The sequence below is a fragment of the Lytechinus pictus genome, chromosome 19 (assembly GCF_037042905.1).
Source record: "Lytechinus pictus isolate F3 Inbred chromosome 19, Lp3.0, whole genome shotgun sequence".
Lineage (NCBI taxonomy): Eukaryota > Metazoa > Echinodermata > Echinoidea > Temnopleuroida > Toxopneustidae > Lytechinus > Lytechinus pictus.
The window spans coordinates 3,786,445-3,808,513 of record NC_087263.1 but is presented as its reverse complement, the minus strand read 5'-3'; the positions used below and the strand labels follow the sequence as shown (position 1 = coordinate 3,808,513).

Genomic DNA, 22,069 nt, shown 5'->3' with positions numbered 1-22,069 from the left:
ATGATCTAATTACACTAAATTAACATTTTCTTAATCAACACCATAATGGCTTCTTGGGATAATTACCCCAAATTAACAAAATATGTCCCCCTCCATCACTGAATTAAAAAGTTTTAGGTGAAAACAATCATACCTGTGCGGACAACTTGGGTAGAGTAGTTGAAAGCCCGTGGCCAGACGACGGTAAAGGTGTATTCCCTTCCCGGGGTTAATCCGGTGAAGTTGACATGGTAAACGTTGTTGAGGCCTTCAGTGATGGCGACGGATTGATCAAGGTCCTGCGAGGCAGGTTGGTCACCATCTGGAGGGCTGTAGGAGAGGGTATAGTTGACCACGCCCGGGATGGTCACCCATGAGGCAGAAATGGCATCCGAAGCGATGACCTCTAACATCAAAGGAGAGGTTTCAGCTGAATAGTGTTAAAAAGAATAAAGTAATACTTGTTGAATTAAATGAATATTTCAAATAAATAGGGGAAGGCGGGGTAAGTTGAGCATAGGGGCAAGTTGAGCCACCACCCCCAGGCCAATAATGAATGAGTGAGACATTGTGGTGGTGTCATGTATTGATGACCCATTACATAACCCTTAACCCCACCATATTGTTTTCAACTGTGAAACAAAAAGTAATTTTTTAGAGGGAAAAATACAAATTTCAGCAAAAAAAGTAAAATGGGGTGTGAAATAGATAAGTGTTTTTTACCCGCGCACGTCTTTGAATATAATACAGAAATAAGAACAATCTTGTTAGTCCTGGTATGAATTCTTATTCTTGTCATAGTCTTTTAGATGATGGATGCATAAGAAATGAGTGGATGTGAAAATATCACATTAAGTTCGGAATGGGGTAATTTGAACCAGCCAACGTGGGGCAAGTTGAGCCATAGTAATTCTTATGGTAATGTATCATAATTAAAAAAAACCTTAAATAGCCATTGATATGCAGGCAGAAAGGAGCAAATTCATATGACAATCCTTTTACTTTTAGAGGATGTTAGTATTTATAGAGAATTAGCAAGTGTAAAGACTTAAAATGAAAAATTGACACGATGGCTCTTCCCGCATACATTCTGTACATAGTTTTTGTGGCTCAACTTACCCCAGAAGGTGGCACAATTTACCCCATAGATGGGGCAAGTTGAGCCATTTGACATCGTGTTTTTCAAAGGTCACAATGACTTTCAGTGTGGGGATAGAAAGTTATATATAGGTGAAAAATATTTCCCATGAATCAAATCTAAAGGCTAGGTACTTATTTCTACAATATTATAAGTCATATGAATTCTAACATGCAAAATGCAAAAAGTGTCACAACTTACCCCGCCTTCCCCTACATATCAAAATTAATAAATGAGTAAATCATGAAATGAATTTAGGAATAAATGTTGAAATGAAACGGCATCCAAAGAAATGAATGCTAACATCAGAGGAGAGGTTTCATTTGCAGTGATAGTGTGCGATAAAATCGACAAGGCTGTATGGTTAATTTTTTTGAAATAATAAGTTTTTTAATTCAATCAATCAATTATGCTAATTTATGCATGAAATATAACATTTGCTCTAATCAACTATCATATGGCCCTCAAACTGCTATTTTTTTATTCACAGACTCTTTGTAGGATCCCGATCAAATGTACTTCAACAAAATTTGGAATCACAATTTTTTTCTTATGTATTGAATTGTTTTTTAATTTCCTATGTATTTCGACTTTTTATTTTTTGTTTTTTTCGATGGAAATTGTTGCAGACTTAATTCTGATTATAAACAAGAATAAATTATTTAAGTTTAATCAGTAAAAGTAGAAATAATGCTACATTTATGAATTATGGCTAAATACACAATCTGCATTGGATTTGTACATGAATTCACGTTTTTGAGCAGTTTTGGTTCCAACGTGCACTTACGTAATGTTGCATAATTTCGTAACCGCGTACCTGGGCACCCCAAATTTGGTGTCAAAAGTTGTGCGAGATTTGAAAGTTAAAAGTCAGCTAGCGGTGCTTTTAGGTTTAAGCTGTACTTGTGTTTACAATAAACCATTATTGAAATTCATCAGAGATAATAAAAAACATATTCAGGACAATGCAACATGAAACAACGCCTTTAACACTAGAAATGAGTTATCAGTTTTTTAGAAAATAAATCCAATTAAAATTATGTCAGATTTAATAATTTATGGACAATGAATATTTTGTCGCTCTACCTGATTAGTTCTGAGTCCTCGAATTGCCAATATTTTGTTCTAATCATAAATATAAGGATAATTACTGTACATATCGAAAGAGGTTTCCAGCAAGTAACCATTAGGGACACACAATAAGAATAAACAATTCTCAGAGATCGCACTTACTTAGGGTTATGAAGTCAGTAACTTTGTCACTAAGGACGTAATCGCCCTGACTCTCTCCAACGTACGCTGCCACAGAGATGACATACTCCTCATTGGGCGTTGAGATAACCAACGGGAATGTGGTGGCATCGCTATCAAGCCACTCGTCGCCGCTGGTGGACGCTGAATACCAGCAAACGCGGTAGCCACTGCGTGCGGTGTTGGGCGCTGACCAAGTGAGGTGTATGGTGTTTTCTTGCGGTGTTAGCACCAGGTTTGAGACTGGATCAGGTTCTGAAAATGGAGAAGTTGAATAATCATGACATCTCACATACATGCAGATGTTTAGTGACGAATTAATCAAACAGGTGTTTTCTTGTACAGTTAGCGCCAGATACATGTATGAGATTGAATCAGCTGCTGAAAAAGGAGAAGTTCAATAATGATGATATCTCAAATACATGATAATCAATCAATAAATGAAATATTAATTCATCAGTTCATGAAGACACTGACCCATAGATACACTGTATCACTTTTACCAATCAGTCAGGAAATATCTATTCATCAGTTCATGAATGCCTTCATACATGCCATCAGCAATTCAGTCAGAGTGAACAATTATCCTACAACTTATTTGTATACTGCTCACTTAATTTAGTCACCAAATATGTATTCATCAGTCAGTGAATGTTTTCATACATGACATCAACAATTTTGTCACACAGAGTGAACAATCATCCTCAAACTTACCTGTATATTAGTCAACAACTGTATTATTCATTAGTTCATGAATGCATTCATCCATGCCATCAATAAATCTATCACACAGATGGAACGATCACCCTTAATCATGCCATCAACAACTAAGTAACACAGAGCAAACTATCATCTATAAACTTACTTGTATATCAGTCAAAAATTGTGTATCTATTAGTTCATAAAGGCCGTCCTCAAACTTACTTGTATAGTAGTTCATAATCAAGTATTCATTTGTTCATGAATACATTCATCTATGCCATCTACAATTCAGTCAAACAGAGTGATTGTTTGTCCACAACCTTCGTCAATATCAGTCAACAATAGTGTATTCATTAGTTCATGAATGCATTTCATCCATGCCATCAACGATTAAGTAACACAGAGTGAACGATCGCCCACAAACTTACTGGTATACTGCTCTTTTCTTAGATTTAGATTCATCACACTGGTTCTATCAACGACCCCATAGATGGTGATGGTGTACTCGGTTCCCGGCACCAGGTCATCGAAGGTGTGTATGTGGAAGTCTAGATTTGGGTTGTACTGAATGAGGGTGCCGGTGGCATCATCGCCTATACCATGGTAGAGGAGATACTCCTCTACCAAGCCCGTATTCCAGATGACCTCGATGGAGGTTGTTTCTACTCGGCTGACTTCCATCTCAATTGAAGGAACAGTCGTGGTGAAATTTAGAACTACATGAAGAGAATTAACAGGAAAGGGCAACAGAAGTGCTAGAGTTTTAGATTAGGCAGGACTCGACATAAGCAGTGGCCCGGGGCAACCAAAAATGAGGGTCGGGCCACAAAGTTCTCTTAAAGCCTGTAATTGGTGGCCCAGTTGGGTAATCAAAGTTTTGATAAATTGTAATGTTTTTTATTGCTTTAGGTCTACCAAATTTGCTTTTTGGGCCACCAAGATAAAAAGTTAGTGTGGAGCCTTGGATAAGGGAATAGGATTTACAGAAAAGGGTTACAATCATGATGAAATTTTGGACTTTGAGAAGAGGATTTCGACAGAGGGGCAAGGCTAGGGATGTAAAGAACGAAAGAAACAGCAGTGATAAATTTTTGACTAAAAGAAGATAATTCTCTGGGATGGGAAATTGTAAGGAATGTTTTAAGACTATGATGTACATGTAGACTCTGTCATCTAATATCAAAGCAGCTATTGTATTTCTTATTATTTCATTATCACAACTGTGCCTTGAACCATTAATGGCCCGATAGTTAGTCATTGAAAGAATAGTAATTGTGAATTTTGGCCTAAATGAAGAGAAATCACACACAAGTTCAACTGTAAGGAATGTTGATAAATACTCTAATAATAATAACTTAAGTCTTATATAGCGCTTTTCATGAAATCAATATAAAAGCGCTTTACAATGTAGAACATATGAAATATACAAACAAAAGTGAGTATTATATAACCAAAAATTAAAAAAATTGAGGACACTGTCGAAAAGAGAGCGCCTGTAAGGGCGCTCAATCTACATGTTGGGATTTGATCCATAAATTTTCATTTGTAAAAACTCAGAATGAGTGGATGATCATCTACACTGTTTTACCAGTCGGAAGACTTTACCTCGTATAATGGGGACATTTGTATTCATTCATATTTCATTCATTAGGACTGTGCCCTTGACCAGTGATGGCCTGGTGGCAGAGTCACTGCGCTAAAGCAGTAGATCAGGGGTTCAAATCGTGCTGGTTTTTCAATTCTCAACATTGTTTCTGACCTATTTTTCCAGATTGGATGTGCAATCAAATTCATTGCAAGCACAGCAATAATTTTATCAACATCAGTAACGTAATTAATTCAAGATAAATGCATACCTAGCACTGATAATGTAATGTAAATAACCCAAATCTGTTGAGTGAAAAAAAAAACTAACCTGTTGTGTTACTGGGGAGACTACGCCCACTTTCACCGGTCCTGGCGTAGACGGAGGCAGTATATATCACGCCGGGATACAGATCCGTAATCAGTAGCTCTGGGCAAGCCTCGCGGGAAAGGGTGAAGACTGGCTGGCGAGCTCCGCAGCTGTACGTCGGGGACGACAACGTGACCACGTAGTCGTCAAAGATTCCTTCTCCGGGAGTGAAGGCGAGAAGAGCGGTCGTTGCTTTCACGTCTGAAATTTCGGCAGATGGTGTCAAAGGCCCTGTCGACACAAAAGATCATAATATTGATAATGATAATGGTCCTTATTTATCAGTGGAAGCACTTCAGGTTTAAGCTCTGGTTCCAGTGCACCTTGCATGGTATGAAAACTTTATCAATACCCACCTCCATTCTAATACGATGAGGGTCCAGCAAGAAAACAAAGGCCCAAATTGTGGTTTTTAAAACCGTCGGTAGAATCCATGGTATTTTATTCATGAGTCCACTGTTTTTAATTAATGAGAGTGGACTCATGAATAAAATAGCATACTTAACCATGGCAACAGGCATCAATTCGGCGCACTGTAACAAAAGCGCACATCAGCAATGGAATTTTTTTTACTATACGCGGTAAATTAACGTAATTTATATAAGAAATCTGCATAAAACATAGTTTCAAACAATGGTTTTAAAAACCACATTTGTGAATTCGGGCCAAAGGGTTTATTGACATTTATAAGAACTTAACCTGGTTACCTTTTTTGAGACAAAAGTATGATTTAGGAGCAATTACAAAAGAATATATCTTTTACAATAATTATAATATTTCCTCATAAACAAAAACATTTGCATGTTTAGGTAACCAGAGTCAAAGAAAAAGACGAAATACCAGAAGAAAAAGTGAATAATTAAAAACATCAAGATGAAAAGGAAACTTCAGATAACTTACTCTGAACAAACTCTGCATCGGCGACCTTCACTTCTGTGCTATCAGCAGCAACGGAGTAGAGTACGAAATTGTAGATGGCGCCAGATAGCAGATTATCAATAACTTCAGACGTTGAAGCGGTTGAAATGGCGATGCTGTTGGTTTCTCTATTGGTCGTTGTGTAAACGAGCCTGTAGGAACTAGCGCCATCTTGCGCTCCCCAAGAAACAGTGAGGTTCTCGGGGGTTCCAACAAACACAAGGACTTGTTCATCTGTATTGTAAGGCAGTATTAACCCATTTACTACTGTATTCCATACTTTCCATATACGTTGTACAGAAATCATTCAGTTCCAGTACGCAATTTGTTAGTCAAATATGACAAAATGTGACATGAATTTAGCCTTGACAGAATTGAGTGCACTTTCAATAAATTTCTTTTCTTTTTTATACTGGAGAAAAGTATAATGAATCTACATGTACTCGAAGAGGCACCACTGTTATACCCTGACATGATAAATATAATGAAATATAAATAGACAAATAAGTAGATAAGCTTAATTGGGCTCTTTTAGGCATTTTTATTATTAGTATTACTAATTTTAATAGTGACAACAGAACTTAGTCTCGAAATACATCAAGCAAAACACAGAAAATTAATGCAAGATGGATATTATTTCAACCATTGGAATTGGGACAGGAGGCTTCATGCCACAGTAATTAAGTTAACTTTTCCTGTTCCTGGCGTTCCAATGGTTGGTATTTCTTATTTTGTATTGTTTACGCTGAAATGTATTTTGTATATTATTTGCTGAATAAATAATAATAATAATAATTTCAAAAAGGGAATGCACTTCTCATGAAATAACAGGTTATTGGGTGGGGGGGGGGGGGGAGACAAATGCTTCCATACCCCGCCCCATCAAATCCTGCCTAGTATGTAGTAAGTACCTGTTGAGAATAGAGCATCAGTAGGATCGCTTCGAAATCCAAAAAACACTGAGAAGATCCTGATGGAATACGTTGTTTCCGGAAGAAGACCAGCCACCTCAAATTCCGGAGCTTCATTCGGATAGACCACACCCACTGGCCGGTGCTCCTGCTCATCGCTCCTTGAGATGTATATTTCATACGTGTATTCAGTCGATGGCGTTTCCCAACTAAACGAGAGGCGGGTCTGCGTGGAGGTTGCCAAGGTGATAGGGCCTGGTGCCTCAGGATCTGATGGGTTGGTGAAGATTAAATAAGCCAAATCAGTGCGGCCGCAACTAGCAAAATGTCAAATCTTCAAAATCAATAATCTTAAACCACACTCAGTAATACATTTCAATAAATAAAAACTTGAAGGACTCTCAACTGCAGCCAGTTCGAATACGCTATTGCCACTACCAGTGTTAGATGTGATTATACTTCACATGTAATCTAGTTTTCCAAATTGATTGTGTTCTAATGAGGGGGAATTTCACAAAGATGTATGTTTGATAACCAGTCCTGATCAAGTTCCAACTGGCGCAAGATATTTAAAGGCCACCGCACACCTTACACCCCGACTGGTCTACGACTGGCTTGCGACTGAGTGAGGGGAGATGTGACGTCAGAGCTCTTGTCAGCTTGAGAGTCGCAGACCGGTCAGAGACAAGTCGCAAGGAAAATCGTAAGGATTTGACATGTCAAATCCTTATGACTGGATCGCAAGCTCAATCCAATTTCCAGCCAATCAGACAGCAGAGTTGCACGACGCGTATATGATAAACAACACGCATATGCAGTAATAAGCACATTTTCTCAGTTGCTATGGCAAAAAGCGCATGCGTGAGTCGCAGACAGCATGGTAGTCGGATCGCAAGGTGTGCAGTGTCAAGGCTTATGACTACCTTGCTATTCATCTCCCCTCACTCAGTCTCAGACCAGTTAGGTCGTAAGGTGTGCGGTGGCCTTAACCCACATTCTGAATGATGAAAGTGATCATTTCACTTTGTTCTGAATTAAAAACTTCTCATTTTGGTTCTAGAAAAAGGGCTAAAACATGAGGCTTATAGTGTAAAAATACCAGCCCAAAATTTTCAAAGTATCATATCTACAGGAACTATATTAAAACTTTGGAGATGTAAACCAAAGTCTGAAAATATTTGGGGGCTAGTTTTAATGACTATGTGTATAGAGCGAATCTGTACACTACAAGACATAAACTCTGGACGAACTCAGCATGACCTACATACATTGCATACAAGGTACACTGAATGTACAGTGGAGTTAATAATAGTGTGTGCATTGGAGATACACACAGCAGAAGGCAATCAACACAGCCAACAAACTTTTTGAATTTGAGAAAACTGGGCACAAGCTAACTGTGTCTTCGAGACAATTATCAAAATCAGGCTAATAAATGGCTACATGTACATGTGTCTAAATTAGAGCTTTTCAGCCTACATGCATATTGTATGTTTCATCTTAGTTTGATAATTTTTTATCTCAGCTGCTCACAAAGTGAAACGATCCCTTTAAGGAAGAAAATGTGCCTCCCTGAGCGAAATCTGACTAATGGGGTTATTAAAGGGATCGTTTAACTTTGTGAGCAGCTGATTTAAAAAATTCTCAAACTGAGTTGAAACGTGCGTATGAGTGCCTGTATTTGTCCTCAAAAACCCTGAAACAGACCACAATATAGGATGAAAAACTCTAATTTAGATACAAGTAGTAATTTATTAGCCTGATTTTGAGAACCGTCTAGTAGACGGGTTCAGCTTATGACCAGTTTTCTCCAATTCAAAAAGTCCGTTGGCTATTTTGACTGCCTTCTGTTGTGTTTATCTCTTATACACACACTATTAGCTGCACTGTACATTCAGAGTATACCTTGTACACACTGTATGTAGGTCATGCTGTGTTCATCTAGAATTAATGTGTTGTGGTGCACATATTCCCTGTATACACATAGTCATTGAAACCAACTCCCAATTATTTCAAACTTTGGTTTACATCTCCAAGGTTTTAAAATTGATCCTGTAAATATAATTCTTTGAAACTTTTGGGATGGTATTTTTACACTATAAGCCTAATGTTTAGCCCATTTTCAGGGACCAAAAGGAGAATTTTTTAAATCAGAACAAAGTGAAATGATCACTTTAAGAGATAATTGCATTTTTTTAAATTTTCAGTCAGACTTCACCTTTGTGAATCCCCCCATCACCTGCAGTCCCACACACTTGAATCCAGTTGAAAAATGATTAGTTAACTGCATTTATTACATCAATGCAAACGAGCCACATTCAGGTACTTTCCCACTCGAGTCTGATTCAGCAGCCAAACAATTTAACAATAACTTACTGATTAGTGGAGGTGCCGTGGCGGAGACTACGGCGCTTTTAGGCGCGTAACTACACACAAGAAAGTCAGGGATTCGGTCCCCATAATGTAATCCCTAGACCAAGGCATCTGTATGGCTCTTTTTGAGCTTACATCAAGTAAATGAAAATGCTTTAGCATAATTGGTCCCAATGTGTGCACATGTTATTTATAAAAAAAAACCACGTACTGCTTATAAACTGAAGTTCATCCCTTTCCACACTATCGACAATAAGTCGCACTGTGTAGTTAGTTGCCGCTGTCAATGCATCAAACGTTGCCGTGTCTCTATTAGCCGGGAGGTCCAGGTTTCTGAGGAAGTTACCGGTGCCGCTGAACAGACGTAGATTGTAGCTCTGGATGCCGTCCACGGGGCCCCAGGATACGGTGATTTCAGAGCTGGTGAGGGATACCACGTGGAGTACGCCAATTCTGGCACAAGCTGGAGGAGAGGAGGGTTGATAGGAGCATGGGGGAGGGGAGACAGTGAGAGGGAGGGGAGATAGAGAAGAGGAAGGAAGGGGATATTGAGGGGGGGAGGGGATGAAGATGGGGGAGGGGGAGGGAAATGGGGAGGGGTGATGGAGGGGAAGTAGGAGGGGGAGAGACAGGGAGATAGAGAAGAGGAAGGAAGGGGATATTGAGGGGGAGGGGATGAAGATGGGGGAGGGGTGATGGAGGGGAAGTAGGAGGGGGAGAGACAGGGAGATAGAGAAGAGGAAGGAAGGGGATATTGAGGGGGGAGGGGATGAAGATGGGGGAGGGGTGATGGAGGGGAAGTAGGAGGGGGAGAGACAGGGAGATAGAGAAGAGGAAGACAGGGGATATCGAGGGGGGGAATGAAGATGGGGGAGAGGAGGGGGAGGGAAATGGGGAGGGGAGATGGGAGGGGAGGTAGGAGGGGGTGTGAGGGAGATGGAGAAACGTAAAGGGGGAGAGGAGGGAAGTGTGGAAAAAATGGTAACGGAATAATGTCATCATGTGACTTTATGAAACAGTAATGTTGCAATTTAGCAATTACCAACGAGTGACACAAATGATAAATATATATATAACTGGACATGGACTGTATGTTGCACTGATTTCCCTAAAACTTTCATGGCCCATTACGATGGATTTCTGTGTTTATTAAAAATAGTCAGTAATCCAAAGTTTTAATTAGGATTTTGTTAAAATTGATTGGTGCGGCTCCAAATTTATCTTGCACGTACAGCATTGACACTTGCCTCTTTTTACCTGAATCAGTACATCCTCCGTCTGCAACCCAACCCTTCTACTCTCACCCTCAACTTGATCTTGTCTTCTTCAATTGTCTCTCCTTAAACCACCCACTCCTAACACTCACCCACACCCACACATTTACCAACTTATACACATATGCTTCCTATGTCCACACCCACCTACCCACACAAGTGCTTCCTACATGTAAGCATAAACACACACCCATCCTACATGTACCATCACATACATATGTCTACACCTACCCACCCACCCACACCCACACACATCCAGCCACATCTATACCTATACACCCACTGATACACAGACATACAAACACCCACCACACACACTTAATACATCATTCCACCCACATCTAAACCAACATTCACTAAAACGCACACACCCACACCCACACACATCCAGCAACATGTATACCTATACACCCACTGAAACACAAACACCCACCCACACACTTACATCCATCCACCCACATCTAAAGCAATGTCCACTGAAACACACACACAAACACCCACAAATACCCACCCACACCCACACACATCCAGCCACATGTATACCTATACACCCACTGAAACACGAACAAACACCCACCCACACACACACTAACATCCATCCACCCACATCTAAACCAACATCCACTGAAACACACACACCAACACCCACAAACACCCACCCCCCCCACACACACACACACACAAACATCTATACCTTCACCAACTGAAACCCACACACACCTAGAAAGACAACCCATCCCTTCTCAAGCTTCATCCTTACTTGTAAATCCGTATCTCCTCAAAACTTCACTTTCAGTGCTACCCGAAATCGCTATGACAGAGACAGAGTACTCCGTGTCTGGCTGAAGCCCCTCCAGGACAAACGTGCCATCGGTGCAGCGATTGATGTCAAAGGGAGACAGTGTCTGACCAGAATCCGGGCTGTAGCTGACCTGGAGACGCTCGTAGTTGAGATCGTTGCGAGAAGTGTCCACTTCCCATACCAATGAATAAGGTCCGACTGTCCTCAGTTCTAGACTTTGTGGAGTTGCTGGAACTGTGAGAAATAAAATAATGATATAGATAATGAGTGGTAGTAATGATGATGATGACGACGATGATTATTATGGTTAAGGTGGTAATATTGATAATGATAATTCTGTTTTGGACGTTACACAAATTGGACAAAAACTAATCAACTACGTGATTTTTAAGTGCACATCCAATACAAACTTCATGCCTAAGATAATGACCTTATTTTTGCTTAGGATTCAATGAAAATTAATTTTTCAAAAGTAATGAATTGTTACTACAACCCAACACGAAAACGCAACAGCCCAACAAACCAAAACACATGAGAAATGTAAGACTTAAGAGTAAAGAAGAATAAATGATATATATTTTGCTGGACTGCTTTAATACTTTACACATTCTTGAAGTCATGTCATTATTTGTATCTTGTGTATAATTTTATGTTGTATGTGATTGTGCTTTTTAACAAAGCATAAAGAATATAACACTACATCAAAGAATAGTTGGTCAGAATAAAACAAAGACAGCATACACAAATATTATTCATTTTAGGACTTCAATGAATCTGTGCATACAAGAAAGTTTGATTTCATGTATAAATCAGAATAGATAATAAAAGAAAAGTGGGAACATGACTTCATAGATTTACTTGTTTTTTACTTTAATATAACGAATGAACTTCAACACTTTGCTGCATGAAACATACAAGCAAATCACTTGCAAATTTGCAATCAGACTTATGATTGATTTAGGGCACGTAAATAGACTTGCAATTGATTCCATGTTCGTTGCAACGTCCCATTAACCCGAGGGAAACTTTGGGCCTTTTCACATGTGAATCTTGAATTATCATTGTAATGATTGCGATTGACTATGCCTATTGCCAGTGAAGGGGAGTTTGTTCCATCATCACTGGTAGAGAACCTTCTCTATTTTGATTATGAAATAAAGATGATTTATATATACTTGGCTGTTATTAGCGTTCATGATTCTAATCATGTTCTAGTTTGGTTTCACACATGCTAAATATTTGTCATTAGACTTATTTTTCACTGGGATCATCATTCAAATTACGATTTTATTACCGTGTAAAAGGGCGGTAAATGATTTTGAATGAACGCATGCTAGCACATTCTCCATCGGGTTCAAAGAAACAGGAGGAATAGTATGATATTTGCTTCACCTGTTGTGAAAGTCAGTGCAACGTTTCCAACTGTGGCAGTATACTGTCTACCCGGGATTAGATCTGAAATGTTGTAAGGTATCTCGGAAGCTATGGTTGTACCTGCAAATTTAGAGGTAAGTACAAATAAAAAATAATGAAATAACAAAACACAAACAACTCATCAAGTCAATGAAATACATGTAATGTATTGATTCACTGCCAAGTTCAAACAGAGTAATACAAAAAAGACAAGCACTATGCTGAATATATCGTCATTATTGGAAGTCATATAAAACTAGCGACAAAAAGACTTGCTTGGGTCCCAGAAATATATGTATGACAATATCTCGTTTTATTTACATCTACAACATTACAAATATTCTCTTTTTCATGTACATATGAAGCTCTCCACTGAATGCCAAACAAAGGCCAATTATAAAAAAATCATCAAAATCATATAAGAAAAATACTGGAGTTCTAGAATTTCTAGAAGTTTTATATCATTTTGATGATACATTTGGATGCATGCTATTTCTTGTTTCTTATCATCTCAAATCACAATTATTCAAGTTTTGCTCCAAGGATTAAAAGCAAAATTGTCTGCTGATTGAATGTGCAAGACCATTATTGCTGTACAGTGTAATTTTATTTCATCAAAGGAAAAATACCTTAAGTTTATAGACATGAATGAAACATATCACAATAATTTAGATATGTTACTAAAATCATTTTAAAACAGGAAAATTAAGGACAGGATATCAGCTCACTAATTTCATATTCATGATGGCATGCACATAATTCTTTACAAATATGATGCAAATCTTCGCACTATAACATCCTCCCTACTTTGTAATTTTAATGAAACTCTCAATGTCTTTCCTGTACCATGTGACGCTACTCGTGCAAATCATATTGTTCTCAAACAAGAAGTGACCCTTGAATTAAAAACTCTGGGCCCTGTATTACGAAGCTCAGCAATCGATTGTGTGGCTCATTTCTACAATCGATTACATTGTGTATGATCAATTGTAAAATCAGCCCTACAATCAATTGTTAAGCTTTATGTTCCAGGGCCTGGGGCTGAAGATATGTGACCCTGTCTTAATGGAGAAACTTACATCAGGGGGCGTTAACATAAAGATTAGCAATTGATCATAGGGGCTCATTTCTACAATTGATTGAATTGAGTAGTGTACGATCAATCGTAAATTCAGCCCCACAATCAAACGTGAAGCTTTATGTTCCGGAGTCCAGGTTTGAAGATACACGACCCTGTCTTAATGGAGAAACTTACATCAGGGGGCGTTAACATAAAGATTAGCAATTGATCATAGGGGCTCATTTCTACAATTGATTGCATTGAGTATTGTGTGTGATCAGTCGTAAATTCAGCCCTACAATCAAACGCTAAGCTTTATGTTCCGAAGCCCAGGTTTGAAAATACACGACCCTGTCTTAATGGAGAAACTTACATCAGGGGTCCTAGAGACAAAGCTTAGCAATGATCGTAGAACATTTTCCTACGATTGGTTCCATTGACTACAATGTACAATCAATCGTGAAAATCAAGTGTACGATCAATCGCTATCCTTTTTGTCATGGGACCATGATAATCATACCTATCATATCGCCATCTAATGAGATGCGTTCGTTCTCCTCAAATGTCCAACCGATTTCTACCTCCATTGATGAAATGGATAATAGGTAAACTTCATCTCCTTCTCCTTCGTCTAAGAAAAAAGACAGAATGATAAAAATATACGTTAAACATTAATTCCACTTGTGGTAGCAATTTAAAAATGAGCTCGATATTCTAGGGCTCCTTTTTTAGTTTCCAGGGCTCCTTTGAGCATTTCAGGTGCTAAAGTTGCCCCCAGCCCCCCCCCCCCCTCCCCTCCCATGTTATTTCTTTCCCCTGATAGGATCAATCAGTTCGGTTCACCAAGCCCTGGTTCTCACTCACCCGTTTTAGCTATCACATTTGCAAAGATACTCTTTTCCTCCAGCCCTCCTTCTCCCATAACTGTAGCCACAGATACTGTGTATGTTGTTTTGTGCCTCAGTCCCTCGAAGGTGAATCCGCGTAGGGTCCTTCCCACTGTAAGTGGAAGCTCCTGCAGGGCCGTTGGTGGGTCTATGTTGACCTCGAAGCCCCGGTGAAGATCTTCTACAGGGAGGTCCCACTCGACACGCACCGTGGTGATTGTGGTTTGGGCAACCTCAAGAGATCGTGGGGTGTTGGGTTCTGAGTGGTAATAATAGAGAGAGAGAGAGAGAGAGAGAGAGAGAGGGAGATAAATGATAGCCTGGGATCCTAGCTATGGCACTTATGCCGATGAGCGAGAATTTAATCAACAGTGCTCTTTTATCATACATTCAAATAAATGGAAATGCTATAAGCATTCTCTGTTACTTTCTATGCGCTTGTGCTTAAAAAAAATTAAAGGCCTACAATACTTTATTGACCCTTTGTTGCCAATAGTTAGTCTTAAAATATACCTTTACAATAATACAGACAACAAATTCGCCTTTAGTTAGATATTATTTGTATAGAGACAATACTTTTTTTCTAGAGGATCCTCTTGGTAACATAATTATTGCTGTATGAATGGAGTAGTAGATTTAGATTTAGACTTAGATTTTATTTCCGTTCAACAATTTTTTCAAAATATAATCAAAGTAACAATACATATTTAATATAATCGATAATACAGACAAATCAATGAAATTTCGTAACAAATGTTGTATATCAATTAAACAAAACTACAATTTGTTGCAGTAATATTATCAATGAAAAGAAACAAGAAATGAACGGAGTACATCAGTGGGTCATCAAGTGGGCCTGTATTACAAGACTACACAGCTCAGGATGTTGCATTATGGGATAGGAACCCTTTCCAGATTTGAGTAGTCGAGGACTTGAAGTGCTTGACAAGTCCGATGGTTCATGTTTGCTTTGAAATATATAAACGTTGTTTAATGTTTGGAACTTTCACAAGGATTCTGTGCCCCGATGACAACGTCAATTGATTAAGGGGCTGCTACCTATGACTGTATGGATTAAATTCAATGTTGATCTTCCCGTGTTGGCGTTTGGCCAATTTCCACATCAACACATCACCAAACTTAAAATGAATCTGGTCCAAGGGCGAATTTCAGTCGGTGTTGGGCTATCCATGATGTGATTCGGATTATTTCTGTATAATCAACTTTGATCGTGAATCTAGAGAAACACTCTGATTTGTACTACTAACACCAACATCAAACTTGAAATCGTTCAATTCAAGCAGATACTACATGTATCACAATTCTAGACTTGATTGCATGGGGTACTATCTGAAGTGAATTTTGGATGGAAATAGAATAGATTTTTTTTCTTCAGAACTGAACTATCAAAATCTTCGTTAGGATTTAGGAAGCACGAAACTTACTTGTTCGGACCTCCAGCGTGTCCAGCAACTGATTGCTTGGCCGGGCGAAGAGCGAGGCTGAGTAGAGCTGTCCGGGAGTCAAGCCTGATATGGTCTTTTGGTACGTATCATCGGTACCTCCCCTAGGTATTTCCTCTGCAAAATTGTCGGTCACATTGAGGTAGAAGCCCGTCGCATCGTTGGGCAAAGCCATGTCATCCCAGTAAAAGGTCAGAACATTCGTTTCCAAGTTGAAAACTGTAAGCGTACGTTCTCCTGCAATGTGTAAAGACAAAAATATTTAGGTCCTCCCCCCAAGAAAAACATGAAGAAGAAGAAACACATGGGTTCTTTGGATTTCTAATATTTTTTCCCCTTTTTCCTTATCTTGTCAACTTCCCCTTCCCTTCCCCCTATATTTGCGCCCCCGAAAAGCTCCACCAGTGTCACGTTTCCCTTGTCCCTAGATATTGAGAAAAGGGCTGAAATAGAGGGTCATGAGTTTGAATCCGAGGGATAGCGTAATATCCTCCAGCAAAACATTGATCGACAATGTGCTGCACTCAAGCAAGGTGAGGTAAATGGATACCGGCAGGAAGCAGTAATTCCTCAAGAAGCTATGAGCACCAGAATCAGTAACCAAGCGTAGCAGGGAATAATATAGGAGCGCATGGAACACCAAACAAGGTAGATACATGCGCAATACAAATACCCTATATTATTATCATAATCACAATGTTGTTCGGCTTTTCATTTCTGACTTACTTGTCATGACGATTTCTTCCAGCGGCTCTCCCGACAAACGCTCATCATCGCTCCCAGCGCCCGCTCCTGGCCTTCCAACGCTGCTTAGCCGTACGGTATAACTCGTATCCGCATCAAGGCCGTGGATGTCGTACGTTCCGTCGTTGTCGATCCTTCCCTCCCAGTAATCCTCTGAGGGATCGTCAGTCTGGAAGTACTCCAGGACCATCTCTGCAATGTTTGGTGGTGGATCCCAACGAATCTCAATCTTCCTGGAGTTCACTGCTGAGATAGTTACAGAGGACGGGGGTGCTGGTCCTGCTCGGAGACAAAGAAAAAAAATCAGTTGGCGACAGTTACAGTTCTTTGCCAGTTACTTGTTCTCATTCTCCAAAGTTCTTGCACACCAAGGTAATCCAAGAATGATATCAGATACATGCAAAGCTCACCTGGTTTGAGAGCGTCAAACACATCTTCAATGCTGCAAAACGTATCTTTACAAACACATAAAACTGTTAGAAGCAACACTTACTTGTTCTCACTCTTCCAAGCTCTTCTTCTCCGAGGAGGTCCTTGAACGATATCAAATAAAGCTCTCCTGGGTTGAGACCATCAAAAACTCCTTCGATGCTGCACAGATCAGTGGTTTCATTGAGGCAAACAGGATCAACCATGTATTGCTGACAGTACTCCACTATGCAGACGCTGTAGTCGGCTTGACCCAGCCGCCCCCAGCGAATGGCAATACTCGTGGAGGTCAGAGAGTAAACCGTTGGTTTGGACTCGGTTGGCGGATGAAGATCATCTGGAAATCAATCAAAATAATAGTCACAAGTTACATTCTGTAGCCCGTATTCTCAAGTCAGGTCTAACTTAAGACCACGATCTAACTCTGTGCTAAAATTATGGGGAGCCAAAAGTTAAAAAATTCTGTTTATATTGTATATTTCTTATGCTTACTATTTTGTTTACTTTTGCTCTCATAATGAAGAAAAATACTTCACTTATCATTCCCAGACAATAATGAACAATTTGGGTGTCATATGAGTTAATAAATTGAATGTGTACTGTTGGGGATTTGTGCTCAAATTGGCTCTCCATAGTTAAACCACAACTTTAAACCAGGGTTTAATTTAAACCAAAGTTCAAAATATGGGCCTATGTAACTAGCCACCCCCAAACCCAAATAATTCACCAGAGAATGTTCTTTGTAAATAGCCAAAAAAATGTAATTTGGCCTTCAAAGAGTAATAATAAAAAAAAATTTATCTTATCTCAAAGAGTAACTCTTCTTCTCCATACTGCCAAACGTTGAATTTGTAAAGTGAAATAAAAAATGAAATAAAGAGTCTCTTTGACACCATTTTCTGTACTAATTGGAAGTTCCATGGGGATTGCACAAGGTGCATACCGCATGCTTGAGTTAACCCTGAACCTTAAACCTTGTTTTCTCCTATTTCTTTTTTCTACTAGCAGGGAGAAGCTCTGGATGAGACAACTTCGCACCACCCAACCTCATGGCCTGAACATCCAAGAGGGGAACGACTGATTTTTCTTTCCTATCCACTTTCAATTTATATATACATATAATTTTTCCCCTCAGCTCTTTTGAATAGTTACATTATAGTTTCTTACTCTACTTTCCTCCCATATCTCATACAAGCTCAGCTCCAATTTTTCCTTCCTTATTCAGGCGATATAATAATTATTATATATATATATATATATATATATTTGTTTTTTCTCCACTCACCTCTTTTAGATTTACCACATTTGCTTATTTACATGTATACTATGGTTTCTTCATAATACACCCCCTCTCTTCTATATTTGCTTTTACCTTTTTAGGCAATATGCTTCCTCTTTTTCACATATACAGGATTTTTTTTTTTTTTTTTTTTTTTTTTTTTTTTTTCCTACTATATAGTCTTATGTTTTTTTTCCCGTCACACCTAGCGGATTACAATATCAGTTACACCATATGTGTATTTATATATTTTTTCATATACATTTCTTTTTTGGATATATTTATATAAATATCACTTATAGATACATATTTACACTTACCTTCTTCTCTTAGTTTGTTTAATGCTTTATCATATATACTTATATGTCTTTTGCACATTATCAGTTGTTCCCCATTCTTCTTCTTTTTTTCCCCCACTCTTATGCACCAGTTTATTAAGCCTTTCTTTGTAACCTGTTTGACCCACCTCTCACTAATTATCTTGTTTTTCATCCCATTATCACTGTTTTGTTCCAGATCCTGTTTGATGTTGCCTGCCTCATTATTTTAATCCCTCTTGGCTTGAGGTCTTTTACTGGCCTTACTTACACTAACTTCCCTTTGTGTCTGCCTACTCCTTTTCTTTCATCCCCTTCACTAACCTGATTGGTCTTCTCTACTCACTAATGCCCCTTTTGTCTCCTTGTTTCTAGTGTTGCTGTAGCTTGTTTGTGGTCTATATTATGGTTGTTCCACTTTATATGTTTGTCATTTTGCCTCCGATGAAGATTCTGCTAGGATCGAAAGCTTAGGCCCCTTTTTGACTTTCTATTTCTTTTAACCTCTCACTTAATTTTTTCTATATTCAATTAAGTACCTGAGTTGATTACAGATGATCAAGATATGTATCATTTTGAATGTTGGATATGGTCTTTCAAACTCAACAAAAATATCAATAAGGAAGAATCATTGTGCCTTTTTTTTTTACCAATGGGAGCTCGCAACTATCTTGGCGAAGCCCAGTGGACCACTTAAATAAATATGGTAAGTAAATACATTAAGAAATTCAGTGTCAACAATGCACTTTAAGGCCTATATTTCCTTATGTAGATCAATATTCAAACATTTAATCAACCAAGTAGAGCTATGAAAAAGAGCAGGAATTCTCAGGTTTCTTGCTAAATTTATCAGAGCGTAACTTAAAAAAATTGTTTTGTTTGTTTGCGACTATTAGTTACTCCACTGCAAAGCAGCTAAAAGTCGCAAACAGAACAAACCCTACTCTTATTCCTTTATAACCTCTTCAATGTTTGGTGCGGGTGCAAGGATAACAAAATCACCAACAAGAACAGATAATTTTATCAGTAATATAAATTTACAACGGAAGAACAATAACAACCTAAGTCTGTGTTGATATATATTATTAGATGAAAATCATTCAAATAAACTGAGTAACCTGTTAAGAAGAATTGAAAGGTACCTGTTGTATTTGTGGCAGTAAGCGAAGCACCTGTTGGCACCTGCGCTTCAAACGAGCCACTCCCTAGGAGTACAGACATTAATTCAACGGTGTAAGTCGTGTTTGATGTGAGGCACTCAAAACTGTACTCTGTGACGTTTCCCGATACCTCAACGGTTCGCACAGTCGCATTGTCATCAAAGAGCGTGAGCTGGATGTTGTATGAGCTGGAAACGACGCTGGGGGCGTCCCACGTAGCGACAAGGGTAATGTCATCAATGGTGATCAATTCGAGATTACTGACAGAGTCAGGATCTGCAAAAAAAAATAAGTCAATACACAATGTAGAGAAACATATGCCTGTAGGAATCACAGTATTGGAGTATTAGCGTGAACAGGCATTCAGACTCAGTAGATAAGGTTGGGTTCAATCTCACCTCAGCATTCGCATCCTCTGGCAAGGCACTTATCTACAATTGTCACTCTTCACCCGGGTGAAGTAAATGGGTACCTGGTCGGAAAAAATTCCTTGATTGCTTGAGCGACCGATCAGTGATAGTGATAATGTAATGTGCTTAGAAATATTGTGTCAAGCACTATACAAACATTGCATATTACAATGGAAAGATGACCATAATCAAAAAGTCTTATATGGGGCCTAAAATGTAATTTTACCCCCCCAAAAAGAACATAAAACAAGTACAACTTTTTTTCCCATCATGCATTTTTTCCCATCATGCATCTTAGAAAAACTGATTCAGTTCTCGCTAAAATCCACAGCAATACTTCAACTTCAAATGTCATATTACTGCAAGTCGAACCAAATTATTTATAAATGTAGACCATTTACAAATAATCAGCTTTGCTGAAAGGGTTATCTATCCTACAACAGGGACTAACTAACTAACTAACAAACTAACTAACTAACTAAATAACTAACTGACTAACTAACTAACTAAATAAATAAATCAATAAATAAATGAATGAAAAAATGAATAAATAGATAAATTAATACATGTAGATAATAAATGAATAACTAAACAAACAATTAATAAATAAATAAATAAATAGATAAATGAATAAATAAATAAATAAATAAAATAATTAAAAACTATAAAATTACTCAAATGAAAATAACATACCGGTTCTGACACTCCCCACTGCGGCAACACCGGACGAAGTCCGTACGGTTACGTTGTAAACGGTGGACGGGGATAGCCCTACAAAGTCGGCGTAAGGATCCGAGTAACGCCACACTTGCTCTTCAAGGTCGTCTGGCTGGATGGTGATGCTGTAATTCCCAGTATAGTTTGAAAGATGGTCCCACCATACTCTAAACGATGTCGAGTTGACCTCCGTGAAGATGACTCTGTTTTCTCCTATCATCACTGGCAAAGCAGAAAAGATATTCTTATGATAGTCAGCTTTGATTTTGGACTTGCAGATAAATTAATGGCACAACCGATGCATCGGTCTCTCGTGTTATTTTCTACTTAAGATAAATGCCAGTTGTCACAATTTAAAAATGATTTTGTACAGATTCCAATAAAATTGCCACCCAAGTGTACATGTATGTATGTGTGAATTAAAAGAAATGTATATTTGCCAAAGGATTCTGGGAGAAATTGGGTTATTGCTGAGAAATTAGCAAAATAAGCATGGCATTCCAGCTGGATGTTTGGTCTTTATTCTAGTAATAATAATACACTGTCCCACATGTGCTTATCTGTGCTGGCTATCTTCAGTGTAATCATTTTTCAGTTTAGATTTTAGGATTTCATGAAGTTCTTTGTATGTACAGTAACTGTACCAGGGCCCCGTCTTACAAAGAGTTACGATTGATCCGATCAATCTCAAGTATATGGAAATCCATCAATGTCATAAATTTTTCTTCGGGAAATTTGCACAATGTCCTTTGTAAACAAAGAGAAGCACACTTAATTTTCAAGAAAATTAATGATGAATGTATGAATATACATGTACACCACATCTACAAAATATTTTGACCTTGCTGGCTTTCCATAGCTGAAATGGATCAGTTCAATCGTAAATCT

The 22,069-nt window shown here is 38.5% G+C and overlaps 1 protein-coding gene across 2 annotated transcripts in view; it reads right to left on the bottom strand.

The window, feature by feature from the left end:
- LOC129283358 (uncharacterized) overlaps nt 1-22,069 on the bottom strand; it is a 181,077-nt gene that overhangs the window by 57,243 nt on the left and 101,765 nt on the right. For both annotated transcript variants that reach the window (XM_064113949.1, XM_064113950.1), the window contains exons 51-66: nt 21,158-21,403; nt 20,037-20,330; nt 17,363-17,635; nt 16,852-17,148; nt 16,108-16,362; nt 14,640-14,921; nt 14,296-14,406; nt 12,695-12,796; nt 11,261-11,536; nt 9,438-9,689; nt 6,854-7,123; nt 5,925-6,176; nt 4,986-5,255; nt 3,499-3,786; nt 2,351-2,623; nt 134-409 (exon numbers count right to left, since the gene is read on the bottom strand). In XM_064113949.1, the coding sequence (XP_063970019.1) occupies nt 134-409; nt 2,351-2,623; nt 3,499-3,786; nt 4,986-5,255; nt 5,925-6,176; nt 6,854-7,123; nt 9,438-9,689; nt 11,261-11,536; nt 12,695-12,796; nt 14,296-14,406; nt 14,640-14,921; nt 16,108-16,362; nt 16,852-17,148; nt 17,363-17,635; nt 20,037-20,330; nt 21,158-21,403 (4,017 nt within the window). The remainder of the gene's footprint in view (nt 1-133; nt 410-2,350; nt 2,624-3,498; nt 3,787-4,985; nt 5,256-5,924; nt 6,177-6,853; nt 7,124-9,437; nt 9,690-11,260; nt 11,537-12,694; nt 12,797-14,295; nt 14,407-14,639; nt 14,922-16,107; nt 16,363-16,851; nt 17,149-17,362; nt 17,636-20,036; nt 20,331-21,157; nt 21,404-22,069) is intronic.